This window comes from Vicugna pacos, chromosome 9 (genome assembly GCF_048564905.1).
Source record: "Vicugna pacos chromosome 9, VicPac4, whole genome shotgun sequence".
Classification (NCBI taxonomy): Eukaryota; Metazoa; Chordata; class Mammalia; order Artiodactyla; family Camelidae; genus Vicugna; species Vicugna pacos.
In genome coordinates this window covers 5,118,541-5,135,358 of record NC_132995.1, presented here as the reverse complement: position 1 = coordinate 5,135,358, position 16,818 = coordinate 5,118,541, and the positions used below count along the sequence as shown (strand labels likewise).

The 16,818-nt window shown below is 53.8% G+C and overlaps 4 protein-coding genes and 1 long non-coding RNA gene across 5 annotated transcripts; 1 reads left to right on the top strand and 4 right to left on the bottom strand.

Moving 5' to 3' along the window:
• Nucleotides 1–301: 301 nt before the first annotated feature.
• Nucleotides 302–2,126, bottom strand: CLDND2 (claudin domain containing 2). The gene is given in 5 exon segments (XM_072968646.1): nucleotides 302–416; nucleotides 667–789; nucleotides 1,105–1,242; nucleotides 1,583–1,764; nucleotides 2,098–2,126. Coding segments are annotated over 4 exon segments (504 nt in total). The 5' UTR covers nucleotides 1,752–1,764; nucleotides 2,098–2,126; the 3' UTR covers nucleotides 302–342.
• Nucleotides 2,127–2,231: 105 nt separating this feature from the next.
• Nucleotides 2,232–15,439, top strand: LOC140698370 (uncharacterized). Its single transcript, XR_012076126.1, has 4 exons — nucleotides 2,232–2,311; nucleotides 4,501–4,628; nucleotides 12,911–13,097; nucleotides 15,238–15,439. It is a non-coding gene; the product is annotated as an uncharacterized lncRNA (long non-coding RNA).
• Nucleotides 3,687–4,845, bottom strand: NKG7 (natural killer cell granule protein 7). Its single transcript, XM_006208432.4, has 4 exons — nucleotides 4,469–4,845; nucleotides 4,246–4,392; nucleotides 4,024–4,158; nucleotides 3,687–3,918 (listed from the first exon to the last, which is right to left on the bottom strand). Exons 1-4 carry the CDS (start codon nucleotides 4,623–4,625, stop codon nucleotides 3,860–3,862), a joined length of 498 nt encoding a protein of 165 aa, XP_006208494.1. The 5' UTR covers nucleotides 4,626–4,845; the 3' UTR covers nucleotides 3,687–3,859.
• LIM2 (lens intrinsic membrane protein 2) lies at nucleotides 9,034–13,066 on the bottom strand. Its single transcript, XM_072968645.1, has 4 exons — nucleotides 12,763–13,066; nucleotides 10,848–10,997; nucleotides 9,605–9,739; nucleotides 9,034–9,380 (listed from the first exon to the last, which is right to left on the bottom strand). The coding sequence occupies exons 1-4, from the start codon at nucleotides 13,064–13,066 to the stop codon at nucleotides 9,319–9,321; spliced, it is 651 nt and encodes a 216-aa protein (XP_072824746.1). The 3' UTR covers nucleotides 9,034–9,318.
• Nucleotides 13,853–15,975, bottom strand: C9H19orf84 (chromosome 9 C19orf84 homolog). The gene is made up of 2 exons (XM_015242833.3): nucleotides 15,875–15,975; nucleotides 13,853–15,102 (listed from the first exon to the last, which is right to left on the bottom strand). Exons 1-2 carry the CDS (start codon nucleotides 15,907–15,909, stop codon nucleotides 14,592–14,594), a joined length of 546 nt encoding a protein of 181 aa, XP_015098319.1. The 5' UTR covers nucleotides 15,910–15,975; the 3' UTR covers nucleotides 13,853–14,591.
• Between the last annotated feature and the right edge of the window lie 843 nt (nucleotides 15,976–16,818).

Genomic DNA, 16,818 nt, shown 5'->3' with positions numbered 1-16,818 from the left:
ATGATCGCGCCTCTACGTTCCTCCGTATCTGTCCTCCCTCGTCCTTGTCTCCACTTTTCCTCCGTGTCTGTGTCCCTATATCCTCTCTACGCGCCCATGTCCCCTGATTCCACTATCCCCGTGTCCCCGTCCCCTCCAAATACATGTCCCTTGTCCTCTCTCTGTCCGAGTCTCTAACACGCCCGTGTCCCCCCCATGTCTACAACGTTCCCTGTAGTTTCGTGTCCTTACGTCCTCCCTGAGCCTCCAAGTACCCCCGTATCTGCGTCTTCAGGTCCCCCAGAAAGTCACATGGAGCCGCTGCGGTGGAAGCCGTTCCTTTATTCTGCCAAGCACCTGCGGTCACAAGCACACTGGAAATTCACTGATGGCATCCGTGCTTTGCATGATCATGTCCGCCAGCAGAAAGCAGAAGCCTGGCGGGAGGAGAATGAAGGGCAGGTGGAGGAGGGTAGGTCCTGGGGCGGATGACCCGGAGGGCCCCAGGTACTGATGTTTGGGGCTCCAAGTGCTTTTCTGCCGGGTTCCCGGGAGCCCGGAGTGGAATGTGTTGGGGAGTCCCTGGGAAGTCACTGTGGAGTTTCCGGGAAGTGGCTAGGGAGTCTTTGCAGGGAGGGGGTGTTCTTCGGGACCGTCTCCTCCACTCTCTTCCGCTGTCCAGATTACCCGCGAGAACAGAGAAGGATAAAGTCAGCCACCCCAAAAAATAGGACCAGGAGAAGACGACGTCGTTTTTCCACATATTCTTCACTATGTAGCAGCCTGTCAAGGCGATCAGCAGCCGCAGGCCTGGGCCCCGCCTACCCCCCGGGTGAGAGTGGCCAAGAGGCTGCACCCAGGCCCCACCCTGGCCCCGCCCACCGCCCAGGCCACGCCCTTCGAGCCCACCCCGTCCGGGCTCTACCCTGTCTCCTCGGCCCCGCCCCTAGCCCCGCCTCTCTAGCTCCTCCACCACCAGAGCTGTCCTTCTGAGCCCCGCCTATCCTCTTGGTCTCCAGCCCCAACTCCCGGCTCCCATACCCGTGCCTCAAGTCGCGACCCCTGGGCCCCTGCCCCTCCAAACTCCAGGCCCACCCTATGCCTGGCGGCCCGCTGCCGTCTCACCGCAGAGGTAGAAGATGGCGCTAGTGGTCTGGCCCCGTGGGTCGCCCTCTTAGCACAGAATCCGCAGCCCCATCACCAAGCCCACGATGCCGGAGCCCGCCGCTAGCACCATGAACGCCCCAGTCACCGCCGGCATGGCTGGGGGAGAGCGGGTCGCATCAGCCCCGCTGGCACCGCCCCTGGCCACCAACCCCACCCGCCAGTTCTGGGCTGGCAGCAGAGTCAGGGGTTTGGATGGGGACTTGGCAGTTACATCATGAGGGCCCGTTAATGTTGCAACAGGGAAGCAGATGCCAAAGTGGGAGATCATGGTGGCCTCGGTCACGGAGGGGTAGCTGGAACTTAGATGGAAGGGTAGGTTTGGGGGCGCCGCAGGATGTGCCCCGCAGTTGTGTCAGATGAGGGGGCCAGCTGTGATCGGTCTGTCTGGGGGCTGTCTGTCCAGTGGGGGTCTGACACTGGGGCGGCGGGGCCTCACTCTGGCCGGGGATGTTGGGTTACATGCCACTGTTACACTCCTGCCACAGGCCACTGTGGCCCCCAGAGTAGCGGAACCAGTAGTTGGTGGTGGTGGACAGAATCGTGAGGCTGGTAGCCAAGAAGCCCAGCAAGGTGCCCCCACTCTGAAGGCTCTGCTTCACCCTCATGCCAGGGAGGCTGCTGCCAAGGACCACACATGCAGGATTGGCCAACACCCCTCCCACCCCCAGGCCCCTCGCCCCATTCCTTCAAGTACCTGAAACCCTCTTCCACATGTTCCCCCATATCCCAGATGGCTATCCCAGCACCCTGCCTCGGGCCCCTACTTATGGGGATCCCCCACAGGCCCCTCTCAGACCCAAGACCTCCTTTCCCCTCAGGCATCACTGCTTAGGAGTTTCCTTGTCTTCCAGAAACCTCCATCCCTCACGTGCCTTTGGCCTGTCCAGTGCCACACCCCTCCTCCACCCTCCCACCCCCCCTACACCCCACCTCATCTCTGCACACACTCACCTAAGTGACTCATTCCAGCTCCCAGGGCTTCTCAGACAGAGCCCAGAGGGGTGGGGGAAGGGAAACCAGGTCTCTGTGAGACAGTAGGAATTCCAGAATCCGTGGCTGTTTAAAGAGATAACCACCCACCCATACACGCACGCACGCACATGGGGCAGCTCTTCTAGCAAAGTAGCAGCTCAGAGTCAAACCGCAGGACTAGGGGAGTCTGAAGGTGATGACAGGGTAGCCCATGTCCTTCTAGAAACTTCTCTTCCCTTGACCCCCCCAAGTTCTCCTGTCCCCAGCTCTTTGACTGTGCCCTCCCACGCCCCCCTGCAGCCTCCTGCTCCTACTCCCACCACCACCCAGTGTGGGTTCTCTCGGAGGCTCCATTCTGTATCTTCTTTTCAGGGGAGCTTCCACACTCCCACAGCTCCAGTGACCACCGATGCTCTGAGAGTATCTCAAATGCCATCTCCAGCCCAGGTGTCCTCCTGAGCCTTAGCCTTAAATCCTCACATGTTCCCGGCACTCTTTGAGACCCTAGCCCTAAACCATATCCCAGTTGATCTCAGCATCTTCCACCAAAACCAGAAATGACCACATCATCCCACTCAGTTAGTTGGACCAGACCCCCTGGGCACTCTCCTTGCCCTCTTCCTGCCCCTCACTCCACAAAGCCCTTGGATCCCTGAGTCCAGTTCCTCCCACCCCCTGAATCTTTCTGGCTCCTTTCCTCCATCCCATCTCATGCCCTGGCTCCAGCCCAGCCTTGTCCTGTCTTATGTCCCACCTGTTGTGTGGCCAAGATCTCCCCTCACCTCTGGCTTCCCTCACGTGCCCCAGAGGGAGCTTTCTGGTGCCCAGAGAAGATGCTGTCCCTCCCCTGTTCACCCTCTTCTCTTAGCTCCCTATCACCCACCAGAGACAGAGACAGAGACAGAGACAGAGACAGAGACAGAGATAGAGACAGACAACTGTTGAGTTAGAGGCACTGACTGCCACCTGTCTCTCCATCCTCATTTTCCACCAGCTCCAAATTCTCCATTCAGCTACAAAGCACTGTCCTCCATCCTCTGAGAACTTCCACCCTCTCCACGCCTCTGCCTTAGGATCCCACTACCTGCATTACCTTCCTTTGGCCCTTGAGAAGTTCTCTGTCTCCTCAGAGAGCTCACCTCCACACCCCACCCCACCCCACCCCACCCCCACGACACAGCCAGCCTTCCTGCTGTGCCCGCCCTGGGCTCTGCCTGCCCGCACCGGACTTGCAGCCCCTGGTGGGCAGGGTCCGGTCTGACCCACCGCAGCACCCCCAGTGGGAGGCGCCCTCAGAAAGGATGCACTCAGGGAAAGCCAACTGCAGGAGTGAATTTATTAATGAAATGAGCAAGGAGGGCTAAGAGTGAAGGCAAGGGTGACAAAATCAGAGAGGGGCGAGAATAAAAGGGATAAAAAGACAAAGGGGAGAGACAAAGGCCAGGGGGAGGGAAGAGAGAGCCCTGGGGACGAGCCCGAGCCCACACTGACCCCTATCCTGGGTGGGAACACTCTCTGGGTGCCCAGGGTCTCCCACTGTGGAGCTGGCGTGTTATCAGCTTCTGCTGGGGCTACATTAACCTTGGAATAACTGGATCCCAGCAAATTTTTGTGGAGTGAATGAAGACACAAAGGAAGGAGGCTGCAGAGGCTGGGAGTGAGGACCGGGAGGAGAACCAGAGCTTCCCGCGGCTCCTGATGGTGCCTTCAGAGGACAGAGCCCCAAAGCCATCCATACGGTTCACACGTTCTCATAGCCGGGCCGGTGCGCCCCGCAGTGAGCACCCAGACTCAGGCCACCTGGGGTGGCAGAGAAAAGTTAGAGCCCTTGCCCCTGCCCTGCTCCATCAGAACCCCCAGTGGACCCCCTTCCGCCTCCCCCCGAACTCCCAGGGCAGCAGTCACCTGCACACAGAAAGAGGACAGTTGAAACCCAGCCCAGGTAGAAGGACCAGGAGAAGAAGGACTGGATCTGGGGGTGTGCAGGCTGGTTCCACCGCTCGATAGTATAGACCACCATGGCCACCATCAGGGAGAGGGCTGGGGGCGGAGATGAGAGAGACAGCTCAGCCCCCTTGCAGAAACTCCCCAGGTCCCAATGCCCCAGGTGCAGCCCGGAGCCCTTACCTGCGGCAAAGGCTGTGAAGGTGGAGACCAGGGGGCCACGTCCAGGGGCAGACAGTGAGGGGATGCAGGACATCACCAGGAAGCTCACAGAGATCAGGCCCCACAGGGTGGCCAGAATGCAGAAGCTCTGTGTCACGTGGATGTAGCCTGCTTAGACACAGGACCTCTGAGTGCCTGTCAGCCCTGGCTGTTCCCCTCCCCGAGAGAGATGGCTCCCCCTTACCTGCTACTGAGTCCTGCTGCCCCTTTGGCCAGAGGCCCGAATGAGATGAAGAGGTGGGCCCCTCGGCCACGAACCAGAAATTCGTGCTCAGAGCAACCAAGATGGACGTCAGGCCCAGGGAGCCAGTCAGCAGGGCCAGGGACCGACAGGGCTCCATCGGGTGAGCTCGGGGTTTCTGGGTCCTGGGTGATCAAGAGGCTGGTAATCCAGACTTCTGGGGCTCTGAGAGAGGAGGAGGCTGTGCCCCCGGACTCCTAGGTCCTCTGAGCTCAAGAAAGAAACCAGCAAGCAGACGGGGTGGCCTGGGGGCCGGAGCGCCTTAAGACCAGGCTGGTTTAGCTTTACCCAGTTCCTAGCAGCTGACTCTTGTCACACATCCTCCCTTCCTGGGTTGCATCTACCCCACCCCCACCCCTGAGGTTCCCCTCACAGCGTGTGGCGGGGAGGGAAGGGCACTGAAGATGTCACCTCGTCAGTGGTTTGGATGGTGGTTGGAACTTGCCTCTCTGTCTATACAGAAGCCCTAGGAGCCCTTGACGGCACAGGGGGCTTCCTGGAAGAGGTGAGAGAGAGGCTTGGGGGGCCCAGAGGTGAGATGTGGTGAGGCCAGGGTGTGACTGAAATAGGAGGGGGAGTGTGGCCAGAGGGGACAGTGGGGGATGCATCATGCTTTCCTGTGTGTGGGTTCTGAAACCTTCCATTCTAAGAGATGGGGGTCTCAACTCTATGGTCTCCACCAAAGGAGAGGGCTGGAGATCAGGATGCCTGGGGCTGAAAGAGGAAGGAGTCAGAGGCTTAGACTCCAGGTTTTGAGGGCAGAGGCCCTCAGACTCCCAGATCCATGCTTGCAGCTTGTGCTCAGGGCAGATAAACAGTGATCACAGCTCTAAAAGTTTGTGGAGGGGAAGACATGCCCACATCCTCCTCTGATAAATGAGTTCACAGATAGCTCTGCTTTAAGCGGGGCCTTCAGCTTGGTGGGCTATCACCAAGATCAGGGTTTCTGTGGTCAGGGAGTCGGGATGGAGAGTAAAGGATGTCAGGGATGGATGCTCCAGACCTCCTCCCACACCGGGAGACTGGCCCTGCGAGATCCAATAGGCTGGGTCCTCTTTGGTTGGAGACTCTAGATTGCAGGCCCCCATCCCTCACCCACATCCTCCCCAAGGGGGTAACTGGCCACTCCTGAAAACATACCTATGAGGACAGGCTCCCAGAAGGGGATTCAGGTCATGAGCAGCTAGAGTGCCATCACAAAAATGGCAGTGGACGTGTCTCCAGTGAGGAGCAGACAGACAGACTTCAGGAAGTCTGGGCCATGGGCGTGTGGTGACGGGAGTCATAGCCCAGAGCCCATCTGCCATCTTGACTTCAATCCCAAACCCAACCCCATCCTGGCTGTGGCTCCAGTCCCATCCTTAGCCCCATCCCTTTCCTCCAACCCAATCCCATTCTCATTCCCAAACCTAACCCCAGACTCAACCCCATCCTTAACGCCAGCTCCAGCCCCAAACTCAACCTCATCTCAATGTCCAAACCTAACCTAACCACTCTTATTCCCAAACCCCAATTCTAAACTCAATTCCACCCTCAACCCCAACACAGCCCATTCCTTAACCCCAACACCACCCCCTAATTTAACCCTATCCCTGTCCTCTAACCTAACCCCATTCTTGTTCCCAAACTCAACCTGATCCCAAAAACCCGAACTCATCCTCACCCAGACACTGAACCCTATCTTCATTTCCATCCCCACACCAGATGGCATTTCCAACCCCAGCTCCAGCCCCAGTCCCACACCCACTTCTTTCTTCATACTTCTCCCCCTACCCATATAATTCCTACCTCAAACTAACCCCCCTCCCACCTTACCCTCTGCCTCTCCATTTTTATCTGCGTCCCACCTCCAGGTCCAAGTCTCTAGAGGGCTTAGAGCGAAGGAGGGACATGATTTGAATTATGTTTTAATAAAAATTCCACTAGATACTGTGTAGAGAGTGGATTGCAAGGGTGGGGGATGGGGGTGGGGTGGGTAAGGCAGAGGCAGAGCTGGATAGGAGACTGTGGCAATAAGCCAGGTGAGAGCTGATGGCAGCTTGGATCAGGGGTAACTGGGTAGCTGTGGTTAAGCAGAGTCAAATATTGAACACATTTTTAAGGTAGAACCAATACCTTTTGCTGATGAATCAGACATTAAGATGTAACGGAAAGAAAGCAATGGAGGAGGAGGATCCTAATGTTTTTGGCTTGAACAGCTGGCTAAAAATGGAGGGTTTTTTTTTTTTTCTTTTACCATTTACTAAGATGAGGGAGGCTGTGGGAGGAGCCGATGTGGTGGGTGAAAGAGATCAGGAACTCAGTTTTAGACATGTAAAATTTGAGATGCCTCTTCTTTTCAAGAGGAAATATTGAGTAAGAAGTTGGAGATAGGAGTGTGGCATAATAAGTGTAACATTTTATTGCCAGAGTAAGCCCCTATAAATACAATGACTCGAATGAACCTCAGTAAATATTTCTACTTAAATTGTCCTCAATAAATTATAATTACAAGGAGGCCTCCATTCCTATTATTAGCAGAAGCCTCTGTAAATATAGTATTGTTATTTGAGGAGGCCCCAATAAATATTTGTAGAGAGTAAGCCTCTATTAATATAACAGTTACTAGCATAGGCCGTAGTAAATATTCTTGTTATTGGAACTAGCCTTGCTAAAAATGATAAGCATTAGTAAATCTCATGACGGTTGGCATCAGTTTGTTGGGTGAACTAATGAAAGAGTGGATGAAGAGAAGGTCAAGGTCATGAATGACGGGTGAAGAGGCAGGTGCAGAAGGAGGTGCAGGTCGGAGTTCTGGTGTCCCTAATTGGAGGAGCCCATCCAGGGAGGGGTCAGGAGCTTGGGAGCCAACTGGAGACGGCGTGCGTGGGCAGGTAGGTTGTTTTTTTCAAAGGTGTTTTTTGATACAGGAAAAAGTTGGGTGAGAGGACAGCTACGACCCAGGTCTCAGCTGAGTCCCTGAGATGTGCCCCCCGACTTGGCTTCGTGCAGTTAAGAATTCAAGAGCCAGCCACCGTTGGGTAAAAGTAGATTTATTCAGAGAGAGACATACTCCAGAGACAGAGTGCAGGCTGTCTCAGAAAGCAACAGAAAGGCCAAGTGGCACGGGGTTGGGTGCTTAGCTTAAAGGAACAGTAGATGCACATGCCACTGACAGAGTGCTGTCCGTCTCAGTCAGAAAGGAGAGCAGCCACGAGGTGTGGAAGTTGTTAGTTTTTATGAGCTCGGCAACTTCACGTGCTAACAAGTGGGAAGGTTATACAAACTACTTTGAAGAGGGGGTGGGGACGCCCAGGAACTGGGCCACCACCCAATTTTTGACCTTTTATGACCTGTCCTGGCACCTGTGGGAGTGCCATTTACCATGCTAATATATTACAGCGAGTACATAATGAAGCTCAACTGGAAGTCAAATCTCCCACCATCTTGGGCCTCAAGGCCTACTGGGAGTAGAATCTCCCGCCATCTTGGTATTAATTGCTGTGTCATTCCTTGAATGCCTGTAACCCTGTCCCCTCCCTTCCTGTCTCATTTTCATTGATTCAATTATCTTACTGTGATATTCTGATTTGGAATAAACATATATTGGGTCTTTGTCCTCATTTCTGGCCTGGATCTCCTAAAACTCTTGGTATTTCCTAAGTGCTGAGAGCGATCAAGGTGTCTTTTGTTATGCCAATGAGGTGACTTTTGGAAAGCCCCTAGGTAACTGATGGATGGGGCCGGTTGCCAGGGGAACTAACCACACAATTAGAAAGTTAGAACTCGAAGTCCCACCCGGTTGAGCTCTTGGGAGGAGAGAGAGGTTGGAGATTGAGTCCAGTCACTGATGGCCGGTGATTTAATCAATCCTATGTAATGAGGTTTCCATAAAAACCGCCCAAAGGAGAAGGTTCAGAGAGCTTCCAGGTTGGTGTGCACGTGCATTTTGGGGGAGAGTGGCCCACTTGGAGAGAGCTTGGAAGCTCACGCCCCTCCCCACTTCCCTCACTCTATTCACGGCTTCTATCTGGCTGTTCTGACTTACATCCTTTTATGATGAGCTGGTGATCTAGTGGGTGAAATGTTTCTCTGAGTTCTCTGAGCAGCTCTAGCAAATTAATTAAGCCTATGGAGGTGGTTGTGGGAGCCTCCAGCCTGTTGCTGGTTGGTCAGAAGCACAGGTGACAAACTGGACCTGTGACTGGTGGCTGAACTGGGGGAGTTGGGGGGTAGTCTTATCAGTCTGAGTCTTTAACTTGTCTGATCTGACCCCTTCTCCAGGTAGATAGTGTCAGAGTCGAGTTAACTGTTTGGTGACGGGAGGAAAACACACACCAGAACTAGACCTACACATCAGTTTCCTGGAAGTTGAACCTAGGAGGGCAGGAACTGTGTGGTTTACCTCTCTGCCCATCCCTACAGAAACAGAGCGGTTGGGCTACTATAATGCAACCACCCCCCACCCCACCTACCACACTCACCCCTGTTTCTCTCCACCCCAACCTCTCAGGGACCACACTTCAATGGTTTCAATCAGTTTTATTAGACTCCAGAAAGTCGTTCTAGTGGATAACCCATTTCTCTAACAACCTCCCTGGTGGGTGGGGCTTTGGGTCTTCTCAACTGCCTCCACCAGGCCCCATTCTTGCTCCTTCCCTCTTGGGACACAGGAGTCAGGGGCCCCCACCCAGAGTCCGGGACCGAGCCCCCTCATGCCCCTAGGAACCAGGATTTCAGGCCTCTAGACCCTCCCCCTCCTCTTCAGTGACCTCACTTTAACTTCCAGATGAAGTTGGGGCATACATTTGGGCTCAGCGGGGAGTGGACAGGCGCCGACATTCATGCATCCGGTAGGCACACATGTAGAAAATTCCTACATGAGAAGAGACCCCAGTTGACCACCCACCACCCACCTCAAGTTCTCCCAACCCCATTCCCAGCCCAAGAGCCCAACACAGCATCCCGTTTCTCCCTGGTGTCCACAGGGCTTAGAGTCTGCCTTCTGGCTCAGTCCTGGGGGACTCCGCAGTATTTCACCCTCTTAAGTGCTTCCTGCTCTGCCACAGACACTGACCTTGCCACCCCCAAACCCAGTACCTGCAAAGAAGGTCATGAGCAGGGCTACCCAGCCCAGGATGTAAGACCAGGAAAAGCGCCAGTCCCCAAAGCGGCGGCCGAGGAAGCTGACGGTGACTCCAGTGTAAATGGCCAAGGCCAGCAGGACAAAAAAGGCTGGAGAGAGAGGGCAGGGGGGTGTGGGTGGGAAAGGGGTGATTTGGGTTTAGAGATGAGGGTGGAAATGAGATTGAGAAGAGTGGGTTGGGTGGCTGTGGGTAGGGATAAGGGTAAGGATGGAGGCTGAGCTGGAAGTGGGAGGAAGCATGAGTGGGGAGCAGAGCTGGGTGGGGATGGGGCAGTTTTGTGTTGTGTTGTGTCCAAAGAACCTGACTGGTCTTTGGCTCCTGGGAGGGAAACTCAATCTTAATAGGAGTGTCTTTTGTTATTCTTGAGCCTCTGGGATCACACCTGAGTTTATGCTGATGAGCAAAGATGACTCAGGATGGGAGAGAGTCACCAGAAGACCAACTGCGGGAACACAGGGGTAGGGCTCTGAGCCTCCTGGTATTAGTCTAGCCTCTGGAGAGGACAGGGGAGCTGGAGACTGAGCTCAGTCACGTGACCAATGATTCAGTTAACCACGTCCTTGTGATGAAACTGCAATAGAAACTCTGGATGCTGAAGTTCACTGGAGCTTCCTGGCTGATGAACGTATGGATGTGCTGGGGGGTGATGTGCCCAGATGCTATGGGGAGAGCGCATGGAATCTCCAAGTTCAGGACTCTGGCTTCATCCTGTGCATCTCTTTAGTTGGCTGGTCTTGAGTTGTATTCTTTATAATAAAACTGTCATTGCAAGCATCATGCTTTCCTGAGTTCTGTGAGGTGCTCTAGCAAATTTTTTGGAAACTGAGTGGGTCCTGGGAACCCGTGAATCTGTAGCCAGTTGATTAAAAGTGCAGGTGGGCTGGGGACCTGACTTGCAGCTGAAGTAGGGGCAGTCTTGTTGCGAACCATGCCTTTAAACCTGTGGGGTCTGCTTGCCAGCTCTGGGTGGTGAGTGCCGGACCTGAATGGCAGTACGCCTAGCTAGTGTCAGAAACGACTAGTATTAGAAATAATCACGAAGTTGTGGTTGGGTTGGAGGTGGGATGTGGATGCGGATGGAGTTGAGAGGGAGGAGAAGTAGGGAATGAAAGTGGTGTAGGGGGTGAGGACGGATTGGGGTTGGAGCTGGGCAGGGAGCTGGGGAGAAGGGTAGGCGTAGGGGGCAGTTCACTCACTGGAGGCGAAAAACATGATGCCTGCGGAGAAGGGCCGGGAGAGGCGGGTGAAGGTGGGCTGCTGAGCGAAGGCCATGATGCCCATGACGATGCCGGAGGTGGCACACAGGGAGGACAGGATCATGAAGGCCCGGGTGGCATTCCAGTATGCTGTGGGAGCACCCCAGGGTCACTGCCATGCCTCCCCCGCCCTCAGTGGTGAACGAGGCTACCTCTGAGGGCAGGGATGCCCTGCCCCTTTGTGTATCCCAGACCTAGCTCCTCCTTCGCCTCTGCAAACTCCCTCCTTTTTAAAAACTGGCAGTGACTTTGGAAACTTTAAAAACACTATGCATATACGTCTTCGGCTGGGTTTCGCCCCTGGGAAGCAAGCTCAGCACTCCTGCTCTAAGACTGGTGAAAAATTATGCCAGTTATACAATTGATGAGCAAGTCAAACCAGTTGTTTGGACAAACACCAAGGAATCAGTCGGGGTGAGGTATGTCACTGAGGTTCTCAGTCTTGTGGTCAAGAAGCTGTCAGATGAACTTGAAGACCTCCATCTGCCGCCCTCTCTCCCCATCCCCAGCAGAGATAAGACCCTTGGGGGTCTTGGGGCTCTCTCTTGGGGGTGTTCCCAGTCTGAAGCAGGAGGAATGGTAGAAGTGTGACAAGAAAGACAGCCAGAAATGAAAAGGATGTGTAAAGTCAGGCAGACTGCTTTGAGAAGCTGGAGGCCCACCACAAGTCTTTCTACTTCTCCCTGCCTCAGTTTACCCCAGCAAACAGGCAGGTTTAGGGAGATGAGGTACGGTAAGTCTCTTGCCACAGGTCTGTCACATCACAGGGCTCAGCAAGGTTGGCCACTCCCCCCAAACGCCCCTCAAGAGAATTGGCTTTTTGGGGTCCAGTAACATGTCTTATTCAAAGACACAACGGGAGCACCCTCTTTGTGTTGCTGGGGCACCAAAGGGAGTTAATCCAGCCAAAACACTTAGAATAGCACGTAAAACACAGTAACAATACATGTCAGTTATTGTTATTATTATTACCGCCACTATTATTGGATACATATAATATAAAACGTGATATACTATATATTATTAATTTATTAATGTATTATATAATGTATATTGTATAATATATTATGTAACACACTGTATATCTCTATGTATCTCTCTTTCCATATATACATATATTCAGTTGACCCTTGAACAGTATGGGTTTAAACTGCACAAGTCCACTTACATGCGGATTTTTTTCAATAAACACATACAATACTACACGATCCGCGGTTGGTTGAATCCCCAGATGAAGAACTGTGGATGTGGAACTGAGAATATGGAACTACGGAAATGGAGGACTGACTGTGTGACTTGAGCATCCAGGGGTTTTGGTATCCACTGAGGGTCCTGGAATCAATTTTCTGAAGATACTGAGGGACAATTGTACATATATACAAACATATACCTATGTAGAAAGAGGTACATGGAGATATAAAATATATTATAATAATATATATTATATAATACAGATTGCAAGAGCCTTATAATGTTAAGTACTTTTTTATCCCCTTTACAATATATAGTGTAATATATACATGTATGTACCTATATACACATATACACACACACATACACACATATACATATGCACATATATATTACATGGCTTAGCACACAGCAAGTATTTAAAAATATCTCATCCAGTATTTAGCAAATGTATGGTCCATATAGCTTCTGTATCTGCCTGGTACCTAACAGAGCTCTTGATACATTGCAGATATTTAGAAAATGCTCTTCTGACACCCCCAGCCCCAGCTGAACCTGACCTCTATGTTCACCTCTCTACCCAACCTCTAAATCAGTACATCCTGTAATTGTACTAGGAAAAAAATACTGAAATCCCAATTCTGCACCTTTCATGCTGAGTGACCCTGAGCTGCACCCTTTCCCTCTCTGAGCCACAGGGTTCTACATTTGCAAAAGAGGTTGCCCTCTGGCTGTGAGGTTCCGCCCTGCAGGAGGCTCTGATTCCAGCCCAGACCCTGCCCCGGAGCCTCACCGATGCTCTCCGTCTGCAGGTAGCACTTGCTGCCCAGACAATACCGCCACAGGCCCTGGTGAGCGAAGGCCCCTGACAGCCGGTACTGCATCCAGTGGTCCGTCGCTGTGGCCACCACCAGGAGGATGGTCCCCACCCAGGCACAGAAAAGGCCACCACCCATGAAGCTGTACATGGTGATCTATGGGGAAGGAGAGAGAAATGAGGTGAGGAGCTGGAGTCCAGGGTCCTGAGGAAGGAGGGGACTGGGGTCTGGGACATGAGGTCCCAGGGAAAGGAAGAAGCTGGTCACCCAGACCTTGGGTCTGGGGAGCAAAGGGAGCTAGCGATCTGGACTCCTGAGTCTGGGAGAGGAGATGCTGAGGATCTAGACCCTTGGATCCTGGGGAGAAAGGGGTTGGGTGCCTAGACTTCTAGGTCCTAAGCCAAGAAGGGGCTGGGCACTGGGATGCTAAGTCTTTGTGGAGAGGAGTGGGCCGGGGGCCTGGACTCCCAGGTCCTACATGAGGAGGGAGCTAGGGGCTAGGACCCCACCAAGTCCCCGGGAGAGGAAGGAGCTGGAGGACTGGCTGCCTAGGTCCTAGGGGAGGAGGTCCCGTGCCTGGCACCTACCTGCGTGATAGCCTGCCCTGAACCCTCCGTCTGCCTCAGCCCCTCTGTGCAGACTGAGCCTAGCTAGGTCACTGGCCTCTCTGCCTCCCGGGCCCCCCAAATCCCTTAAGCCTCCCCACACAATGGCCCCACAGCCCAGCAGCTTCCAGCAGGCAGAAGTGCAGTGGTGGCAGAGGCCCCAGATGGAATTCGCTGAAGCAGGAATCCGGGTGCTCCCTCCCCATAGCCCCTGGCCCCACTGGCCTCTCTCTGTCACCCTCCCAGCGACCCTACCACCCCCTCTCACAGACCTCACTCACGGCACCCACTGGGTCCGCCCAGCTGTGTAAGCACACACAGACACAAGACATAGGGATGCTCAGCCATTTATTGTTCAAGCCGGTTCCTCACCACCCCCACCCCCAGGGCAGGAAATGGGGTGAGGGCTGCAGGTGTCTAGAGAGGTTGGGCCAATGGGGTTCTTTGCAGGTGGGGTCACCAGGCATGTCACACTTGGGACAGGAAGGAGGTTGTGGACCAGGTGGGCTGGCAAGCGTTGAAGACCTGGGCGGGGTGTTTGGGGGGCTGGAGTTTAGGTGAAGTTAAGGATGAGGACTGGGCTGGCCTGAGGTAGACGGGGAAAGAGGATGAAGGAGCTGGGAAGGAGGGAGGCTGGGGTGGAGACGGGATAAGAACAGGACAGGAATGGTACTGAGAGCGGGCATGGATGGGGTGGGACCGGCAGAGCAGGCGGGAATGCCTTCTGGGTTAGGAATGGGGTTGAGGATGGGCTGGAGGAGCCCTGGGTGTTGAGAGTGAGGTAGGGGTTGTTGCTGTAGTTGGGGATGGTGTCAGGATTGGGAAGAGGCTTCAGTACAGGTATGAGGTCCAGGTTTTTTTTTTTTTTTTTTTTGGCTGTTTTGGGATCCTAAGTCAGGTCCGAGTTTCACCAGCTGACTCAGAGGACCCACTTCTGAGGCTGTGGTTTTGGGGGGAGAGGGATGGGAGTAAGATGTTTCTTGGGTTATCTCTGGCAGGGCTAAGGTCACCCTCCTGGAGACCCTCAAGGGGCCCTTCCAGAGTCAGGGGTGTACAGGACCCTCAGGCCTCTAGTACTCTGCCTCCCAGTCTTCCGCAGGTGGCGTCTCCAAGGGAGGCTCCAGACCTTGAGTTTCCTTCTTCCCATCCTGGACAGGTGGTGTTGATGACGGCGGAGTTGCCGGTGGATTCTTGGGGCCAGCCCTAGAGCCCTCCATCCAACCCCTCTCTGCCTGCTCAGCCCTCCCAAGTCCCCATCGTCGCTGTCCCTGGCCCCGGCCTGGCCTGCGACGGACCTCCCAGCCCCCCCGACCCCTGTAGGGCCTTCTGGCAGTGCCCTGTGGCGGAGGGGAAGTGCAGGGGCAGGAGGGCAAGGACTGTTGATAGCTGTAGGCCCCCAAGAGGGCGCTGTGCAGGAGGTAGGAAAGGGCATCCAAGCGGATGGGGACGGTGACAGAGGCCAGGCTCTCGGGGAGCCCCAGGTGGGCTGGATCTGGGGTGCCCAGGAGAGAAGGGTGCAGGGCTGGAAAAGGTGCAGGAGGCCATGACTCGGTCCCAGGTGATGGCAGGGACAGGTTGTTCCTGGAATGACAAAAGGACAGGTGAGTGGGTCTCACTGTCTGCAAGTCTTCTGTGCCTCTCCCTGGGGTCCATTTCTCCCCAGTCTCAGTACTGAGTCCACCTCTGACTTCTCTCTCTCTTCCCATCTCTTTACAGATAGACAGGCAAACAGCACTGCCAGAACTTAAGCATCCGACAGAAGGCGGTTCCACTTCCAGGCTGCCTCCCTCATGGTGTGTCTGGGCAAACCATGTTCCCATTCCGAATCTTTACGTTTCATACCAAAGGATGGCTTTTCGAGGTATCAGAGGTGCCTGTTAAAGGGCTGGGGCTGGGAAGTGTTCAATAAATGCGGACAATGATTATTTCTCCAGCCCTACAGCTGTTCCTGGCATCTTCAATTCTCCTGGTTCCTTCTCGAAATTTCTCTGTGTTCCACACATACTTGTTTCCAGCTCTCTGTTTCTAAGTCTCTCGCTCAACTCTGTCACCAAGATCCTCTAAGATTCTGTTCCTATGTGATGATACCGAGACTTTTAAAAATTAATTTTTAAAAAAATTTAACTTTGGGGGGGGAAATTAGGTTTTTATTTATATATTTTAATGCAGGTACTGGGGAACGAACCCAGGACCTCGTGCATGCTAAACACGCGCTCTATCACGGAGCTATACCCCCCCCCACCCCCAACCCGAGACTATTTTTTCTGACACTCTCTGGGTCTGCTCAACTCTCTCTCCGATTTTCTCTGTCCCTTCTCTTTCTGGGGAAAGGGGAGTGCCTTGTGTCTCTCACCCCTCTGGTATGGTCCCTTCCTTTTGTTGTTCCATCTTCACAAGTCTTTTCTAGCACCTTCGACTGGATTTCTCCAGGGCCCAGAGAGTGGGGCGGGGGTCTAAAAGAAAGTGGGCGGGGCCTTGTTAGGAGGGGCGTGGCTTGTGGGGCCGCGCAGAGCCTCGGGAAAGCGTGCAGGGCTGGGTTCTTGCGGTTGCGATTCCTCAGCTCTGCGTATCTCAGGTCAGGTCGCAGCCCCCATCTCCCCGAAATCCAGGAGCCCTGCATCTGAGCCCCGTCCTCCCTCAGACCCGGGAGCGGCAGGCCCTTCCTCCCTCAGATCCAGAAGTTCTACCCGCTCCTCTCTCTCTACCTCTGTTTCTGGGCCTTGTCCTCAGGGGGCCCTGATGGTATTTTTTAGGGCTAAAGGGACATCTGGATATCTGGACACTCCGAGCGCACAAGATTGAGTAGACAGGCTGGGAGTCTTAGGGGCTGGATTCCATTCTAGGCTCTGTCTCTGACTTACTTTGTGAGCTTAAGTCCTTCTAGTCTCTATGCTTTTGAGAAATGAGGCTAACATTACCTTCCAGGTTTATGTGAGGTTTAGAAGATATATCACGTGTGTAAAGTAGTCACCACATGATCTGGACTATGACGGTGAGCCTTAACCAATGAGAGTTACTTATTGTTATTGCCTGGTGGTGGTGGTAGCAGTGTTGAGAAGCAATAGCCATTCTTTTATCTATTCATTTAAGAAATATTATTCAGTGCCTGCGATAGGCCAGGCCCCAGGTTGGACGCTGGGGAGCTAGTCCTGGATGAAACAGACACATGGTGATGAAACTTACATGCTAGGAGAGAGACAGACCGGACCCAAATAGTACACTTCCTATGTGAATGAGAACTGTGAAGATGTGAAGACAAGGCAAGGGGACATAGAGGCACAGAGGCAGGGGGTTATT

Coding starts and splice junctions, on each gene's coding strand:
- NKG7 (XM_006208432.4), bottom strand. CDS start 4,625: ATGGAGCCCTGTCGGTCCCTGGCCCTGCTGACTGGCTCCCTGGGCCTG. Junction 4,393..4,468: donor GCAGCAGGACTCAGTAGCAG/GTAAGGGGGAGC, acceptor GTGTCTAAGCAG/GCTACATCCACGTGACACAG. Junction 4,159..4,245: donor CTTCACAGCCTTTGCCGCAG/GTAAGGGCTCCG, acceptor CTCCGCCCCCAG/CCCTCTCCCTGATGGTGGCC.
- LIM2 (XM_072968645.1), bottom strand. CDS start 13,066: ATGTACAGCTTCATGGGTGGTGGCCTTTTCTGTGCCTGGGTGGGGACC. Junction 9,740..10,847: donor CATCATGTTTTTCGCCTCCA/GTGAGTGAACTG, acceptor CTCTCTCTCCAG/CCTTTTTTGTCCTGCTGGCC. Junction 9,381..9,604: donor GCTCATGACCTTCTTTGCAG/GTACTGGGTTTG, acceptor CTTCTCATGTAG/GAATTTTCTACATGTGTGCC.
- C9H19orf84 (XM_015242833.3), bottom strand. CDS start 15,909: ATGGAACAACAAAAGGAAGGGACCATACCAGAGGG. Junction 15,103..15,874: donor GAAGGGACCATACCAGAGGG/GTGAGAGACACA, acceptor TTGTCATTCCAG/GAACAACCTGTCCCTGCCAT.